Here is a 20,083-nt window from a genome sequence, read left to right on the forward strand (position 1 = left end):
GTTGGTCGATAAGGCACACCAAGATATAAAAAAGATTCCAAAGGTTTTAAAATACTGTCATAAATACGAACAGAAATTTCTGAATTAACGAGATCATTAGCCTTAGGACCAAGAATTAAAAACTGACACTTTTCAGGGTGAAAACGAAGTCCATGCTGACTAAAACATTTGCTAAAAAATCTACAGTTTGTTGAAGTGACTGGAGTGATCGACTCAAAAGGAGTAAATCATCTGCGCAAGCAATCCACGACAGAACATAACCTTTACCATAAATAAAAGTCAACTGAATTTGATCAAATAGCCCCGAAACAGTAATATTGAAAATCCAAGGAGAAATAATGCTTCCTTGCCTCAGCCCCCTACATAACTTAACATTATAATCACTAAACTGATTCTTCCATTTAATTAATTAAAAAAAACCTTCAGAAAAATAAGTTTTTAAAATAAAAGTAAAGGACATTTTAAACTTAAGCTCAGCAGATACAAATACCTTTTAAACTTCAAACTCAAAACGACCAGAAATTAATATTAAAGAATAAATGAAACAGAAAACAAACAGAAAATAAATAAACACTCATAGAAAGAAAACAAAATAAGTAATAATATAAATGAATAAATACATCTTAAAGTCAGCAATGATTAGATTGAATATGATTATCAAGCTTAAAACAAAAAAAATATTTTTGCTATTGAAGTATAAATGAAACTTAAAACGAACAGAAATCAAACAAACAATCAATGCAAACAATTATGCAATCGATATTAACATAAATTAAGAAATAAATCTTAAAACGAGTGAAACTTAAATTGAATATGCAAATCAAGCTTGAAACGAATAAAAATCACTACAAACAAGAGTTTGGGTATGACCTTCTCTCACTGTAAAAGTCAAAAACCTACTGCGTCATTGGCGCTTTACTGAAAACTATATGGGTATTGAATAGTCTTGGAAAGTATAAACAACATCAAACTGAATATTTGATGTATAATGATATTAATTGTTGATAGATCCATCAGTTCAAGAATTTATCTCACTATGATTGTATTTTTGTTTTCAATGCCGTAACAAATGGTAGGGAACATAATTGTAATTTAATTCGTTTTCAGTTGAGCGCCAATGACGCAGTAGGCTTTTGGTTTTTATTTACAGTTAGGAAAGGGGGCAGTATCCAAACACTTGTTTGTAGTGAAACCATATTCGTCGTTAACAACTTTAAAAAGAGCTAATAAATCAAAATAAATATTTGATGCATAATGATATTAATTGCTGAAAGCTCATCAGTTCAAAATGTTACTATAATTTTAATGGTTTTTTCAATATTAAGTACAAAAGAAAATATTTGTCATAAAATTGGTTTTCAGCAAAGCGCCAATGACACAGTAGGTTTTAGACTTTTGCAGTGAGAGAAGGAGGTCCTACATAAACTCTTGTTTGTAGTGATTTTGTTCGTTTCAAGCTTGATTTGCATACTCAATTTTCACTCGTTTTAAAATTTGTCTATTAATTTAGATTAATATGTATTGTATGTGTGTTTGCATTGATTGCTTATTTAATATCTGTTTGTTTTAAGTTTCATTTATACTTTAATAGGAAAATATTTGTTTTCGTTTTAAGCTTGATTTTCAAATCCAATCTAAGCATTACTCGCTTTAAGATTTATTTATTCGTTTATATTATTACTTGTTGTATGTTTTTACTATGATTGTTTATTTAATTTCTGTTCGTTTTGGGTTTCATTTATTCTTCAATAGTAATTTCTGGTCGTTTTGAGTTTGAATTTTAAAAGGTATTTGTATCTGCTGAGCTTAAGTTTAAAATGGCCTTTACTTTTCTTTGGAAAACTTATTTTTCGGAAAGTTTTTTTTTTAATTAATCCTAATACAAATCTCTAGCCAAGAATATTATTAACGATTGCGTTTTCGTGAGCTACCAGCAAATTGCTAGCGGAAATTAGTGAATTTCTCTAACAAATCGAAACGTTGTTTGATGCAAATGTTTGAGAATTCGAAGGGCAATATTCAAAAAGTGAAAGTGCAGCAAGGGAATATAACTAGTTTCTCTGCTATAAACATTGATGGAGAATCCTTGCCTTACAGTTGGCACAATCCTTTTGTTAGTTTCTTACAAATGTCTTCAGAGATAGGTTAGCTTAGTAGACTATGCTGAACATTGTATTCCAAGCTCGTATTTTTTGAATTTTTCGCACACATATTTTTGAAAATTATGAGCTAACATTGTTAGTTAACAGCTGGATGACCGAACATCACCATCTTTAAAATTATATTAAAAGAAAATTATATTATATTAAAGAAAATTTAAATTGTTATTAAATTAATTAATATTAAATTATTATGAAATTTTATTAAATTATTATTAAACTATATTATAAAACTATTAATGTAAAATTTAAATTATTCATAAAGAAAATTAAATTAATATTAAATTATATTAAAAGAAAATTCTCTAACATCATATCAAAAGCATGTATCAATGCTTCTTTAGTTTTATGATAAAATGTAGCAACAGATCGGATATGACTTGGAAACGGTTAGGAAATATTTTCCAAAAAAATGTATTGGAAGTAAGTTTCCAGCCCTTAGTTCTAATTGGATTAATTTATACAGAAAGCACACAACATACAGAAGCTATACTTAGACAGTAAAGTCTAAAGACACTAATTACCCCAAATAATTAGGTATCAATGTTCATGGAGGTTTTGTTCCAAGTCTGATATCTTTTCCCATCTTGTCCATTTCAGGAGTACACAAACTAGAAAATTTTTCTCAATTGCGTTCTTTGTATGCCTTTGCTTCTGCAGACATTAGGAGTGTAGTAAGATTGAGAAAAGAGCTTGGAAAAAAATATCGCTTTCGACCGATTTCTAAGCTTGGATAAAGCAATATATTAAATTGCCTTTGGCAGTGGAATATATAAGTCATTGAAATAAGTGTAAAAAAAAATTGATGACAAAATACAAATGAGCCTGAATTTCTATTAAAATTATCTAGAGAGAGAGAAATTAATTTTTATTAAAGACCAATATTCACCGAAAAATTATATCAAAGAGACGTACCACGTGAAAATCTATACAGATTTGTTTGTGGCAGGACTCAATATTTTACTCATTTACTACATATATATTAAAAAAAAATGCAGTCATATAAATAAATAAGAAATAAACCTCATGGGAACCGCGAACCAACACTTACACAAGATAGAAGACATAATACACCCCCCCCCCTCACCCATCCTTATTCATTAAAAAATTCTTTAACCTATTTTTAAAAGAGGACACACTTTCAGCCATCCAAGTGCTTTCCGGAAAACTGTTCCATACCGAAACACCCAAATGCCTAAATACACAATTAGACCTAGCAGTGTGTCGGATCTCATGTACTAGGTCCGCAGAATTCCTTGTATCATAAGAATGGTACGCAGAATTCGATGATAAAACATCACAAAAATCATTAGGTGCTAATTTATTTAAACGCTGATACACACAAATACCGGTCGGATAATCCCTTACCTGCCCAACATTTAAAATATTAAAATGGCAAGAACAATCCATTGTACGTTCACATTTTTCAAAATCACCGAGCAGGCGCAGCGCTTTATTCTGCACAATTTGTATCCGTTTAAAATTTACAACAAAATTACTAGCCCACACAGAACAACTGTATACAATGTAAGGATGAATAAGTGAATTATATAAAAATTTGAAAACTGAGACAGGAAAAACATGTTCGAATCTACGAATCAGCCCTAAGCCCCGCGCAACTTTCACCGTTAAAATTTCACTATGTTTTTTCCAATTTAAATTACAATCAAACTGAAAACCAAGATACCTTGTATCAAATAGCTGCTTAATCTCCGTACCATTAAAATTAACTAAACTGAAAACATTATTAATAACTCCAGCACGACTAAAAAACATGTAACTAGCTTTACTCCCATTCACTGCTAAGCAACTAAGACTAGTAAAAATATGCAGGTCAAGTAGCACTTTATTTGCTTTTGAAACAAGCTCACTCAAAGCCTTTCCAGCAATCGTTATAGCTGTGTCATCCGCAAAGGATGTTATGGCGGCATCGGGAATGTAGAACCGTAATGAGTCGACGTAGATTAAATATAAAAGCGGACCTAACACAGAACCTTGGGGTACTCCTACCGCATAGTACAGGACGAGGCGAACTGACAACATCCCCCAATACTACACGCATTGATCTACCATAGAAATACGAACGAAAAAGCTGGTGAAGCATTGTGGATATTAAGTTTCGAGAAAAAAAAATGTCGCTTTTGATCGATTTCTAAAAAGCAGATAAAGCAAGATATTAAATTGCCTTTGGCAGTGGAGTTTTTTCGTCATTGAAATAAATTTAAAAAAAATAATGGCAAAATACAAAGAGCTTGAAATTATATTGACAGTATTTGATAAAGCATGGTGGATAAGCAATAAGTTGGATTTTTTCTATACAGACTGGCCACTCCTTTGCTGCCATTGCTAACAATTCACCACAGCATAAGGCCGCCTGAGGCCAACAAAGTAATGTATCTCGGCTATATTAACCTTAACCGTCACCAAGCCCTTACCCATAATTTTTTTTCGGAGGGGGTACAATAAGTCTCTGCCCTTTAGATATCCCATTTCCTCTTATTAGTGCTTTCAGTGACTTTCTTTCAAAGCCCTTGTGTGTTATTTTCAATGAGATTTACTGAGTCTGGCCAACCTTGAAAAAGAAAGACGGAAAACCTGATTTTGAAGGGGTTCGTCCTATTTCACTCACTTCTATTTTCTCTAAACTATATGAAGGATTCCTCACAGACTGGCTAAAGGAGAAAATCCTACCTCATACTGACCTGAGACAGTCAGGAACATCAATCCACCTCTACTTCCCATTACCTTGTTTTTCTTATTGACTCAATGGGGAAAATTTGCGAAAAACCCAATTGCTGGCTAAAGTTAATTTCCATTGACTTTCAAAAAGCACTTGACCTTGTTAACCACAATATTTCAGTTCAGAAACTTGTAACTGATTTCAATATTGATTATTTCTTGGTTAGATTTTTTTTCGGAGGGGTTACAAGCCCGTACCCAGGATTTTTTTTTCTGAGGAGGTACAATAAAAAACGCATCGAAAATTTGTTTGTATGCATTTTGTTACGTTTTTACGAGTCCGAAAAAAAAATTTTCGGACCCTCCCCCCCCTAGATACTTCCTTGCTATCAGGCAATGGAGAAGCTTTTTTAAGGTAATTATGGATCGTGGTAAACGTTATAGGTATAGCGTTTATTTATGTATTAACTGATGTTATTGTCTTGTTTGTTTATGTTTTGAAAAGTAATATATTTATACTTTTAAAGGTTTACTTCTTCCTCAAGATATGAAGTCAATTTTGTTTTTATACGATCCAGTCTCTGCTGCACACATTAAAGTAGTTGTTGCACTAAAACATTATTTAGAAGAGCATTACAACCTCAAAGTGATGTTGGATATTCATGATATACCCCTGACGAAGCATAAGGTATGTTGGGTCTTTTCCTTTCTTATTATTGTATATTTGGTATCTGTCAACCCTGTCTTCTTTTCTCTGTCAGATAATTTATCCTATCAATTTTTTTTAGCTGTATGCGCAAGTCATCTATCTTTTTTTTTTTTTTTTTTTTTTTTTTTTTTTTTTTTTTTTTTTATAGAAGTATATAAAGAAATCGGAAATTTTTGTGACCGTGTCGTGAGGTGGGCTTTGAATAGGTTGGGATAGAGGATGAGTGTGTATACCCGTGTTGGCCTAAGGTGGCTTGGCTGCTGTGGTGCTGCGGTGCTGCAGTAGTAGTGAAAAAAATAGTTTTTTATGCGATATTCGAAAGATGCTGGTAAATTTTGTTATGCTTTGAAGATTTTAGATCATTCAGGTTGCAACTCTGATCGAATTTGTAAAAAGCTGTGGAATCTTAAAGAAACCTAGAATTGACTTATAAAACAAGATATATTTCTATGTAGAAGCTTATTTGTAGAAACTAATACGAATTTTGTCTATGTATTATCGGGATAAATCTATAAATGCAAATCTGGAATTTATTATCAAAGTTAACCAAGTCTTGTAAAAAACTATTATTCAGGAGAACCTATTTTTCCACCGTTTTGGCTGTTTGTTTGATCTTTGCCAATTGTCGGACTGTGGGAATTTAAAACACGGAACACGTCATTTTTGGCCAAGTTTAGGCTTTGATGATATTTGTGATAAGATTTAGATAACGCTGAACCCATTCAAATCAATATCACTGAAGTAGAATTTATTTTCAGTTACTCCGGCAATTGAGAACAAAACTTTCACCACTTTACCATGCATCTCGATACTCAGTGACAAACTTGGAAAAATTTTAAAGAAGCAGAATCTCCTGTTTCTTTCAAAACCGAACAAAAAGTTGAACACTTTTTCAACTCGAGAAAGGATTAAACTGACCCTATACTGAGTAGTTGTGTCTACAGAATACCGTGTCCATTTGGGAAATTTTACATATGTAGGACCAACCAATAACTAGGGGAACGTTTGCATGAACACAAAATTTCAATAGATAAGTCCCTGAGATTCAAAAATAAAAATGACAACTTTGACTCTGCTTTGGCACTCCATATCTTTGAAAATACCACACATTTGGTTCTTTTTCAGGAGGTAACTTTAATATTTACTATATATGGCCTACCACAATCTTTTAAAGATGCAAATATTTATTGAATAAAATATTTATTCAATCTAATTTGTGAATTTTCTTTCATTTATCTCTGGCTGTTTTTTTTTATTCAGTATCTATTCTGCTCTTGCTAGGTTTACTTCGAAAGGTTGGATATTTTATTTTATTTTTTTAGCACTAGGGACGACATGGCGGAGGTCCTTGTCGAAATATTTGCTTGTTTCTTCGTCTACATGTTTTAACACTGGCTGACAAAATCCTCGTTTTCCCACCTATTTGATTTGATTTTATTTTTCATTTATTTATTATATCCTTTCCTCTCTTGGTTTTCATACAATTTACTTGAAATTTTACTATTTACTTATTTACTTACTATTTACTATAAAATTTACTATTATTTATTTATTATTTCCTTTTCTCTCTTGGTTTTCACACAATTTACTTGGAATTATACTATTTACTTATTTACTTACTATTTACTATAAAATTTACTATTATTTATTTATTATTTCCTTTTCTCTCTTGGTTTTCACAGAATTTACGTGGAATTTTACTATTTACTTATTTACTTACTATTTACTATAAAATTTACTATTATTTATTTATTATATCCTTTCCTCTCTTGGTTTTCCATACAATTTACTTAGAATTTTACTATTCTTGGTTTTCATACAATTTACTTGGAATGTTACTATTTACTTATTTACTTACTATTTACTATAAAATTTACTATTATTTGTATATTATTTCCTTTCCTCTCTTGGTTTTCATACAATTTACATGGAATTTTACTATTTACTTATTTACTTACTATTTACTATAAAATTTACTATTATTTGTGTATTATTTCCTTTCGTCTCTTGGTTTTCATACAATTCACTTGGAATTTTACTATTTACTTATTTACTTACTATTTACTATAAAATTTACTATTATTTGTGTATTATTTCCTTTCGTCTCTTGGTTTTCATACAATTTATTTGGAATTTTACTATTTACTTATTTACTTACTATTTACTATAAAATTTGCTATTATTTATTTATTATTTCCTTTTCTCTCTTTGTTTTCATACAATTTACTTGGAATTTTACTATTTACTTATTTACTTACTATTTACTATAAAATTTACTATTATTTATTTATTATATCCTTTCCTCTCTTGTTTTTCATACAATTTACTTGGAATTTTACTATTTACTTATTTACTTACTATTTACTATAAAATTTACTATTATTTATTTATTATATCCTTTCCTCTCTTGGTTTTCATGCAATTTACTTGGAATTTTACTATTTACTTATTTACTTACTATCTACTATAAAATTTACTATTATTTATTTATTTTTTCCTTTCCTCTCTTTGTATTCATACAATTTACTTGGAATTTTGCTATTTACTTATTTACTTACTATTTACTATAAAATTTACTATTATTTGTGTATTATTTCCTTTCGTCTCTTGGTTTTCAAACAATTCACTTGGAATTTTACTATTTACTTATTTACTTATTTATCCTTTCCTCTCTTGGTTTTCATGCAATTTACTTGGAATTTTACTATTTACTTATTTACTTACTATTTACTATAAAATTTACTATTATTTATTTATTATTTCCTTTCCTCTCTTGGTTTTCACACAATTTACTTGGAATTTTACTATTTACTTATTTACTTACTATTTACTATAAAATTTACTATTATTTGTTTATTATTTCCTTTCCTCTCTTGGTTTTCATACAATTTACTTGGAATTTTACTATTTACTTATTTACTTACTATTTACTATAAAATTTACTATTATTTATTTATTATATCCTTTCCTCTCTTGGTTTTCACACAATTTATGTGGAATTTTACTATTTACTTATTTACTTACTATTTACTATAAAATTTACTATTATTTATTTATTATATCCTTTCCGCTCTTGGTTTTCATACAATTTACTTGGAATTTTACTATTTACTTATTTACTTACTATTTACTATAAAATTTACTATTATTTATTTATTATTTCCTTTCCTCTCTTGGTTTTCATACAATTTACATGGAATTTTACTATTTACTTATTTACTTACTAATTACTATAAAATTTACTATTATTTGTGTATTATTTCCTTTCGTCTCTTGGTTTTCATACAATTCATTTGGAATTTTACTATTTACTTATTTACTTACTATTTACTCTAAAATTTACTGTTATTTGTGTACTATTTCCTTTCCTCTCTTGGTTTTCTTACAATTTACTTGGAATTTTACTATTTACTTATTTACTTACTATTTACTATAAAATTTACTATTATTTATTTATTATTTCCTTTTCTCTCTTGGTTTTCATACAATTTACTTGAAATTTTACTATTTACTTATTTACTTACTATTTACTATAAAATTTACTATTATTTATTTATTATATCCTTTCCTCTCTTGGTTTTCATACAATTTACTTAGAATTTTACTATTCTTGGTTTTCATACAATTTACTTGGAATGTTACTATTTACTTATTTACTTACTATTTACTATAAAATTTACTATTATTTGTATATTATTTCCTTCCTCTCTTGGTTTTCATACAATTTACATGCAATTTTACTATTTACTTATTTACTTACTATTTACTATAAAATTTACTATTATTTGTGTATTATTTCCTTTCGTCTCTTGGTTTTCATACAATTCACTTGGAATTTTACTATTTACTTATTTACTTACTATTTAGTATAAAATTTACTATTATTTGTGTATTATTTCCTTTCGTCTCTAGGTTTTCATACAATTTATTTGGAATTTTACTATTTACTTATTTACTTACTATTTACTATAAAATTTGCTATTATTTATTTATTATTTCCTTTTCTCTCTTTGTTTTCATACAATTTACTTGGAATTTTACTATTTACTTATTTACTTACTATTTACTATAAAATTTACTATTATTTATTTATTTTATCCTTTCCTCTCTTGGTTTTCATACAATTTACTTGGAATTTTACTATTTACTTATTTACTTACTATTTATTATAAAATTTACTATTATTTATTTATTATATCCTTTCCTCTCTTTGTTTTCATATAATTTACTTGGAAATTTACTATTTACTTATTTACTTACTATTTACTATAAAATTTACTATTATTTATTTATTATATCCTTTCCTCTCTTGGTTTTCATACAATTTACTTGGAATGTTACTATTTATTTATTTACTTACTATTTACTATAAAATTTACTATTATTTATTTACTATATCCTTTCCTCTCTTGGTTTTCATAGAATTTACTTGGAATTTTACTATTTACTTATTTACTTACTATTTACTATAATATTTACTATTGTTTATTTATTATATCCTTTCCTTTCTTGGTTTTCATACAATTCACTTGGAATTTTACTATTTACTTATTTATTTACTATTTACTATAAAATTTACTATTATTTATTTGTTATATCCTTTCCTCTCTTGGTTTTCATACAATTTACTTGGAATGTTACTATTTATTTACTTACTTACTATTTACTATAAAATTTACTATTATTTATTTACTATATCCTTTCCTCTCTTGGTTTTCATAGAATTTACTTGGAATTTTACTATTTACTTATTTACTTACTATTTACTATAATATTTACTATTATTTATTTATTATATCCTTTCCTCTCTTGGTTTTCATACAATTCACTTGGAATTTTACTATTTACTTATTTACTTACTATTTACTATAAAATTTACTATTATTTATTTATTATATCCTTTCCTCTCTTGGTTTTCATATAATTTACTTGGAAATTTACTATTTACTTATTTACTTACTATTTACTATAAAATTTACTATTATTTATTTATTATATCCTTTCCTCTCTTGGTTTTCATATAATTTACTTGGAAATTTACTATTTACTTATTTACTTACTATTTACTATAAAATTTACTATTATTTATTTATTATAGCCTTTCCTCTCTTGGTTTTCATACAATTTACTTGGAATGTTACTATTTATTTATTTACTTACTATTTACTATAAAATTTACTATTATTTATTTACTATATCCTTTCCTCTCTTGGTTTTCATAGAATTTACTTGGAATTTTACTATTTACTTATTTACTTACTATTTACTATAATATTTACTATTATTTATTTATTATATCCTTTCCTCTCTTGGTTTTCATACAATTCACTTAGGAATTTTACTATTTACTTATTTACTTACTATTTACTATAAAATTTACTATTATTTATTTATTATATCCTTTCCTCTCTTGGTTTTCATACAATTTACTTGGAATGTTACTATTTATTTATTTACTTACTATTTACTATAAAATTTACTATTATTTATTTATTATATCCTTTCCTCTCTTGGTTTTCATACAATTTACTTGGAATGTTACTATTTATTTATTTACTTACTATTTACTATAAAATTTACTATTATTTATTTACTATATCCTTTCCTCTCTTGGTTTTCATAGAATTTACTTGGAATTTTACTATTTACTTATTTACTTACTATTTACTATAATATTTACTATTATTTATTTATTATATCCTTTCCTCTCTTGGTTTTCATACAATTCACTTGGAATTTTACTATTTACTTATTTACTTACTATTTACTATAAAATTTACTATTATTTATTTATTATATCCTTTCCTCTCTTGGTTTTCATACAATTTACTTGGAATGTTACTATTTATTTATTTACTTACTATTTACTATAAAATTTACTATTATTTATTTATTATATCCTTTCCTCTCTTGGTTTTCATACAATTTACTTGGAATGTTACTATTTATTTATTTACTTACTATTTACTATAAAATTTACTATTATTTATTTACTATATCCTTTCTTCTCTTGGTTTCCATAGAATTTACTTGGAATTTTACTATTTACTTATTTACTTACTATTTACTATAATATTTACTATTATTTATTTATTATATTCTTTCCTCTCTTGGTTTTCATACAATTCACTTGGAATTTTACTAGTTACTTATTTACTTACTATTTACTATAACATTTACTATTATTTATTTATTATATCCTTTCCTCTCTTGGTTTTCATACAATTTACTTGGAATGTTACTATTTATTTATTTACTTACTATTTACTATAAAATTTACTATTATTTATTTACTGTATCCTTTCCTCTCTTGGTTTTCATAGAATTTACTTGGAATTTTACTATTTACTTATTTACTTACTATTTACTATAATATTTACTATTATTTATTTATTATATCCTTTCCTCTCTTGGTTTTCATACAATTTACTTGGAATTTTACTATTTACTTATTTACTTACTATTTACTATAAAATTTACTATTATTTATTTATTATATCCTTTCCTCTCTTGGTTTTCATACAATTTACTGGGAAGTTTACTATTTACTTATTTATTTACTATTTTCTATAAAATTTACTATTATTTATTTATTATATCCTTTCCTCGAGGAAGGAGAAATGAGGATGGAGAAACTTGTAGTTGGATCTTTGCCAATTTAACATGGGAAGACAGAGTTTTAAAACTAGCGGTTCTTAGAGTGTTGCGTCGGGTAGTTGGCAAGAAATACGATGTTTTAAATGATTATCCACTGTTAGTGTTAAATCTGAAATTTGTCCATAAGTTATAATTATTCAGCATTTGCTTTTGTCAAGAATTGTTTTAAGTCAAAATCCAGTCCGTACAAAGTAAGGCTAAGTTAGTTTTGGAAAATTTGGACAGGTTAAGCAGGTTAGTTAAATTTAAATTGAAAGGCCTACTGGTGATATAATCTAGATGTCTTTAGCCTCCCCTATTTTTTAATGTACCTGCAAAGACAACTGTGTTGGAATTTTGCGTTTTAGCAAAGTTTCATTTATTAAAAACATTATTTTCAATTAATTAATTAATTATTTTAATTAATTTTTATTTTATTTAGCAGTTAATAATTTATTAAGTATTTTAATTTATTAGCTATGCCCTATACTTTATTCGTAAAATTAAAACAAATACCAATTAATTTGAAATTTTGCGCCCTCTACTTCGGTGTATATGCCCCCTCTGTCCCTCTTCTAAAACCGGCTCTGGTCAAACACCAGATGGTACGGATGATATTTGTTTTTCAACTCCACTCTTGTAAGCTTACTATACTTTTTGATTGAAATGAATGAATTTTGTTTTAGGATCCCTTTGAATGGTATAGCATGGCTATTCATGAGGCTGATTGCGTATCCATAATTGTCTCACCGACCATCAAACCTCAATTGAAAGAGGTTCCATCAGTTGTTGATTACAGCACATTGAAAACTCAAACAATGAAAAAGCGTGGTGAAAACAACGAAATCATTTATCAGCATACCTTTAGTCTCGGCATATCGTTATTAATTAGCCGGATACGTACTATGATGAAAGAGAAGAATTACAATTTGGATCGATTTGTTGTTTTGATTCCACCATATTCGTCAGAAACTAATATTCCACCTGCTGGAGTAAATTTTAGACGATTTAGAGTATCTGAACAACTGAGTGGCTTCCTAAAACATATTCAACATTCTACAAGTTGTAATAATTTAGAACGAAGAAGAATGACCTGTTTCTCTAATACCTTTCGTTGGAACCCTCTAAATGGAATCGAGTCATCATCGGCTGGAGTGGGCTTAGAAAATGCAATAAAGGCTGCTACAAATTCAGTCGATTCTGATCAAATTGTAATTGTGGAAGATGCAGCGCCGTTGTGCGATGAGATTTTAATAAAGAAGCAGGAAGTTGTGGCTGACGTTGAGGATATTCATGACTCTAGCTCTGATGAAGACAACAAATTCTATGTGGGTGAAGTTGGTGAATTTCCTCCACATGTGAGGAATTTGCCTAGTTTGTTTAATACCTCATAATCTAGTGAATTATTTGTATTATTGTGCTTTGTGAAGGGGTAAATTCACAGTTTTATCTTCCGTTTGCTCTTTTATAAGTTCTCTCGGTATGATTAAGTTAATTTTACTATCTCGAAATTTCTGTGAGAGGATTGTCGCGAAGTTAAAAAAAAAAAAAATGTGAATAGAAAAACTCTACTTTTCTGTATCTTAGAAATTTAAATACTTTCCCTGGTATGCGCAAAGAGTTTGCCATTGCTGGGATTTGAACAAGCTACGTTGATCTGTACATTAAACTGACATTCTAACCAATTGGGCTAGCTGTGGGCTGACTGCCTAGTACACAGAAAGTCTTAAGCTCGAAAGTAATACAAAAGCTATACAAAAAGTTTCATTATCGTGGTGGTAACAGTTTTGCTGGATGTCTAGTATAAGATAGCTTTGTCATAGAAGGGGAAATGCGCTGAAGACAGTATTTTTTTTTTACGAAAATAAGTAGAAGGTACAGTTAAAAAACAAAATTCTTTGGAAAAGTTGCTGATGCAGAAGAATAAATACTTAGCAACCTCTGAAACTTACCCAGATGGTATAAACGTACTTCATCTGGCTACTGGCCTAGTTGTATATACGGTATATTTTGCACTGGCTTCAGGGCTGGATTTAAATCTTTGGTGCCCCTAGGCTCAAGCGTTTCGGCACCCATAGGCCTAAGTAATCTTTTTCGGGGAGACACAGAGCTTTACGGCGAACTCCCCGAAAATTCGGGGATAGTGGAATCCCTGAACAGAAGGCAACTGATGAGCCAAAAGTAATGCAAGAGAGAGGTGATACCGAGCTCTCAGCTGCCATTTTTGGGAGACATCTGATATTTAATAAGCTGCTACGGAATTCCTGTGTAATTTTAAAATCACTTTTCTATGAATAGGCAGCCCAGCAGCAAAGTACATCTGGCTCTTAGACGATAAAAGCTGCCATTTTTGGGAGACATCTGATAGTTAATAAGCTGCTACGGAATTCCTGTGTTGTTTCAAAATTACTTTTCTATGAATAAGCAGCCCAGCAGAAAAGTACATCTGGCTCTTAGACGGTAAAAGCTGCCATTTTTGGGTGACATCTGATAGTTAATAAGCTGCTACGGAATTCCTGTATTGTTTTAAAATCACTTTTCTATGAATTAGCAGCCCAGCAGCAAAGTACATCTGGCTCTTAGACGGTAAAAGATGCCATTTTTGGGAGACATCTGATAGTTAATAAGCTGCCACGGAATTCCTGTGTTGTTTTAAAATCACTTTTCTATGAATAAGCAGCCCAGCAGCAAAGTACATCTGGCTCTTAGACGATAAAAGCTGCCATTTTTGGGAAACATCTGATAGTTAATAAGCTGCTACGGAATTCCTGTGTTGTTTTAAAATCACTTTTCTGTGAATAGGCAGCACAGCAGCAAAGTGCATCTGGCTCTTAGACTATAAAAGCTGCCATTTTTGGGAGACATCTAATAGTTAATAAGCTGCCACGGAATTCCTGTGTTGTTTTAAAATCACTTTTCTCTGAATAAGCAGCCCAGCAGCAAAGTAAATCTGGCTCTTAGACGATAAAAGCTGCCATTTTTGGGACACATCTGATAGTTAATAAGCTGCTACGGAATTCCTGTGTTGTTTTAAAATCACTTTTCTGTGAATAGGCAGCACAGCAGCAAAGTGCATCTGGCTCTTAGACGATAAAAGCTGCCATTTTTGGGAGACATCTAATAGTTAATAAGCTGCTACGGAATTCCTGTATTTTTTTAAAATCACTTTTCTATGAATAAGCAGCCCAGCAGCAAAGTACATCTGGCTCTTAGACGATAAAAGCTGCCATTTTTGGGAAACATCTGATAGTTAATAAGCTGCTACGGAATTCCTGTGTTGTTTTAAAATCACTTTTCTATGAATAAGCGGCCCAGCAGCAAAATGGCTCTTAGACGATAAATAACACCAGTCTAGTTTTGTTAAAAAAAAAACAATTTTGTTCAATAATTCTCGAAAGAAAGTGGAAAGTCATTTTTAAGTTTTTTTACGACTGGCTGGCTGTTATGTTTATAAAAGTAGTAATATTTGGTTGTTAGTTTACTTTAGTTCATGTGACCTTTTTTTTTAAGGAAATTATTGTTCGGATTTGTGTGGTCTGAAAGGAAATTTTGTTCGGAGGAAATTTAACTCCTTCGTGACAATCCTTTTTATAACCAAATACAGTGAGACCAGTATTGGGTATATTTTTCATTGAAGATCTCTTTAAAAAAAAAGAAAAAATATAAGAAAAATGTATTTCTGATATTGTGCAAGATTTAAATCATTTTGACCAAAAAATTCTGTCCTTGATATAAACAAGGCTTGACTTTGAAACTCTGGGTCCAATGCTGTGAATTTGCCAAACCTTCTCAGTTAGTTTTCTCGTCTTTTTTTATTTATTTATCGTGTTTGAGTGACTCTAAAGTGCTTCTGCATGAGCCTGCTCTTGTTTTCTATGTTTTCTTGTCTTGTTCTTGTCTATTTTTCTTGTCTTGTCTTTTCTTGTCTTGTTTGCTCTTGTTTCTTTGTGCCCTACATCATGTTTCATGACAATCTCATTTTTGTTTCATTAGTTTTTATATCTTGGTTTTTCTTGTGAAGTTATTTAAGTTTTATAAATGTAAATAGGGATGTATTCTTGAACACTGAATTTGAGTAAGGAATGTTATTTTATTTGAGCTTGGTGTTGAAAGGTAGCCATGAAAAGCCATTAATTTTATAGAGGAGAGATTTCCAAAGTTTGATCATGAGAAAGTAAGAAATTTTTTGAGCTGAGAGAGCTAGCTTAAAAAAGGGGAGCTAAAAGAAGACAGCAGGTAACTGCTCAGGAATTCTGTTGTGGGAGGGGGGGCTAATAACATAAAAAATTATATGATAAGGTGGATAAGAATTCCCCAGAAACTTGGAAAAAATTCAAGATTATATAGTAGTACACCCCCCCCCCCCTGCGTACTTCCCTTAGGGAAGGACCACTAACTTGGAATTGAACGTTTTTATTATTTTCGGGTTAGCTAATTGACATATTTAGCTCTATAGTTTTATTATGCGATATAAGGTATTCATTTTGTTTTCTTATAATGAAGAACCCTTCAAAACCAAGTTCTAACAGAGAATGGTAAATTTTGACAAATAAAAACAACTAGTGACTTTGTTATGTAATTTATGAATAGGTTATCTGATCAAAAGCAAAATTCTTTAAGATCTTACTACAAAATTTTCTTGTAAAAAAGTCTTTTGTTTTAGGTGGGCATTTTGTCTAAAGAAATATTGCCTTTATTACATTTTTTTTCTAATTTATAAATATGAAGTTTTTTCAAAAACTTTTGCCAGCTAGAGAAACGGATTTGTCAACTCTGTTCTAAAACAAAAGTGAAGCAAATATTCGCCCCTCTCTTTTGGTCGGCATTTGGCAAGCAGATTTAAAATTAGTTTTAGAAAATAAATAAAATAATTTTTGTAGGAAGATTCATGATGTCATCAATCACTGCGTTAAATTCTGACAGAAGACGGCTAAATCTGTCATAAGAGAACGGCCACGGGGGTACAAAAACTTTTTTTAAAAGCCGCATCAAAATTTGTTATATGCATTTTGCTACGTTTTTACGATTCGGACAAAAATTTCGGAGGGTCATTCAAGCTCTGACCCCCCCCCCCCCCCCCACTTCCCTTACAGGGCCTTGGTAGAAAGTAATATTTTTGAAAAAAAGCAACAATTACAAAAATAGAGAGGAACTTTAAATTATAAGAAGAAATGAGGAGGCCCTGCCTTTTACTCTTTAAGAAATTTTTTAAGCAGAAAAACTGGGGACCCAAGCCATGTAGCTGCAAAACCTATTCGAACTACGTTTTTTTTTTCAAATATATCCAGTCAAAATCAAAATACGCTGTATTCCGAAACTCAGTTTTTGAGTAATTGCAGGTCACACTACATATTTGTAAGGAAAACCATGGTATATAGTATGAGTTTTAAAAATGATAACCGCAAAAAAAAAATAAAAAAATACAGAACTAAACTTGCTTATAAAACACCATCAATCGATTAATTGCACCGAAAAGTGCTTCTAGCTAAAACTTTGAATAGTGTTTATATTTGTTATGACGACGTTGTAGGTTTACTTTATTATTAACTTCTTTGTTTTCTTTCCTCTTTTTTTGTGATTTCAGAGAATATGTATTTGATACTAGATTAGTCTTAAAAAATGAAAAATTTGAAGAAAAATGTGTCAATTTCTCCTAATGAACCTAAATCCTGGAATGTTTGTAACATATATTCAATATGTTTTAGCAAAATAATTGCTGCTATAATTAATAAAAATTTGTTGCAACGTCATCTCGTTTGAAGCCAGGCGGTCCTCTATCGTGTCCTCGAAAAAATATGATGTTTATTATTAAAAAAAATTCAGACTTTCTTTGTATTTTTTTCTTCTTCTTTTACTTTTAACTACAGAGAAAAAGCAAAAGTATCAACTAAAATAATTATTTAGGTATAAAATGATTCCATATACCCTGTTCTAGCAGAGTGGATTGATGCTCTGCTTGGCAATACGAAGCCCGGGGTTCGATCCCCGTCGCAGCAAGGTTGAGCGACAAGCTTGCTTTTTGTCCCTATAAAATAAGACCCAGCAACTGAAACGTCGATTCGACGCCCTATGCGCCAGCAATGGCTCTGGAGGATCTTAATCCTTATTGGTTTTCAAGCCAATATATTTCCCTTGCTGTTCAAGCCAAGAGATCGAAAGTTTCCTATATAGGGGTTTCGGGCAAAGCGGTTCTAAGGGTGTACTTTTGTTTTGATCTGACTCTACTTTTAGGAGTTATGGGTATATTATATTTCTTAGCATTGGACGTGATCGTCTCTTACTAGATTGCTAGCTACCGCTGCAACCCGGATGATAAAATGGTTCTATGATGTATTTTTTTTTATGCAGTCGATCAAGTGATGTCATTATAATTGAATTTATTTTCTTTTCTTTTTCTTCTATTAGTTTTTTTTTGCTAGTGCACAGAAATTGCTAAGTTATGTCTACGTAGTTACGATTTCTATATGTCTTAAGTGTGCAGTGTCCTTTAAATTTAAAAGATAATTTTGATATTAGTGAATGCTAAATGAAAACAAGTTGTAAGATAGGATTATATCCTAATTGTATGTAAATGTATATCGTGTGGAATCTATGGAGTAGGCGTATCTACCCCATCTTCGTAATTTTTTTTTTATTTTGGAAAATAGTTGGCTGCAAATTAAGATCTGAGAAGTATCAGTCTTGAGCTTGATCACAAATTTTATAAGGATACATCAAGTTTCAAGGACACATAATTTTGTTTTTCAATGGCACATCCTTAAGTGTTTCGGGCGGTCTGTGTTCCACAATTTCGATTGAAGGCTTTTTTTCTCTTCATCTTTCAATAAAAGAAAAAAGAGTTGATTCAGACCAAAAATGTACATAAACTTACCAACGCATTTATGGTTTAGCTACTGAGTTTCATAACGGGGCCTTTTTTTACTTGTGTCTTCGTGTCATCTTACATTCAGTTTTCTGCTCACTGTCTGAGCTTGAGCATCACGGGAAATGTCGCTCAGGCTTGCGGCATTTTGGATGACGCAAAGTATTTACTTTTTGGTTGCAGAATGTAATCAGCAAAAAACTGTTTCACTTGTATCATTCAACATTCTGATTCTGCTCACTGTTTCAGCCTGTGCGTCAGGCGAAATGACTAGCACTTTCTTTTTTCTTTGCTGCTAGCTTCTTGTCAGAAATCAGAAAAAAAAAGGTTTTCCTTTTCCGTCTCGTCGTTTTTTCAGTTTGTCTGAGAAAAAAAAATTACGTTTTTGATCTATATGGAGTGGTCCAGTAAAATCGATAAGTTAATTATTAATGTATGATTCAAAATATTCCGTTTATTTTCTCTTTTCTTACCATTGCTTTACACTGTATTAAGGGTATGAAAGCTTTACCCGAAAGGACATAAAATATTGTACATATAGTTCATTTCCGCCGAGGAACTAATTTTTTTTTAACTTATACTGTTTTCAATATAGCAATATAAAAAGCTATATATATAAAATTATATATGGTTAAAAAACTAAGTTGATTCTATTATATATAGTTTAATGTTTAAAATTGAAAACTTAAAAAAAAACTTTTTAGTTAAAAACTATATTAAAAAAAAAACATTTTAAAATTACAAAAACTATATTGTTTTCATATGTAAGCTCAAATGAAAAGATACTTCTGCTCAGACCTTAAATTGTCCAGCCTACTTCAAAATTCCAACCCAAGTGAAAAAAAAATTTATCATGGGAAAATTACAGGCAAAGCGAAAATTTTTGTCTTGGGAGAGGGCTCTGAGAGCCATCTTGCCTAAATTTAGCACCTTTCCCCCTTATAAATACTTTTCACGGTTTACGTCTCTCATTTATATTGATATACTTAGTAGACATTTTTGAGATATTTAAGTTTACTTTTGATATTTCTCTCTGTT

The 20,083-nt window shown here is 29.7% G+C and overlaps 1 protein-coding gene across 1 annotated transcript in view; it reads left to right on the forward strand.

Annotated features, from left to right (window-relative positions):
• The window catches only part of LOC148943391 (uncharacterized), an 87,594-nt gene extending 67,838 nt beyond the window's left edge, over positions 1-19,756 (forward strand). Inside the window, exons 7-8 of the mRNA XM_089101859.1 lie at positions 5,366-5,526; positions 12,870-19,756. Coding sequence (XP_088957985.1) covers positions 5,366-5,526; positions 12,870-13,577 — 869 coding nt within the window. The 3' untranslated portion in view covers positions 13,578-19,756. The remainder of the gene's footprint in view (positions 1-5,365; positions 5,527-12,869) is intronic.
• The last annotated feature ends 327 nt before the right edge of the window (positions 19,757-20,083 follow it).

Source organism: Artemia sp. Qi Xiang Cuo, chromosome 15 (assembly GCF_049724085.1).
Source record: "Artemia sp. Qi Xiang Cuo chromosome 15, ASM4972408v1, whole genome shotgun sequence".
NCBI lineage: Eukaryota > Metazoa > Arthropoda > Branchiopoda > Anostraca > Artemiidae > Artemia > Artemia sp. Qi Xiang Cuo.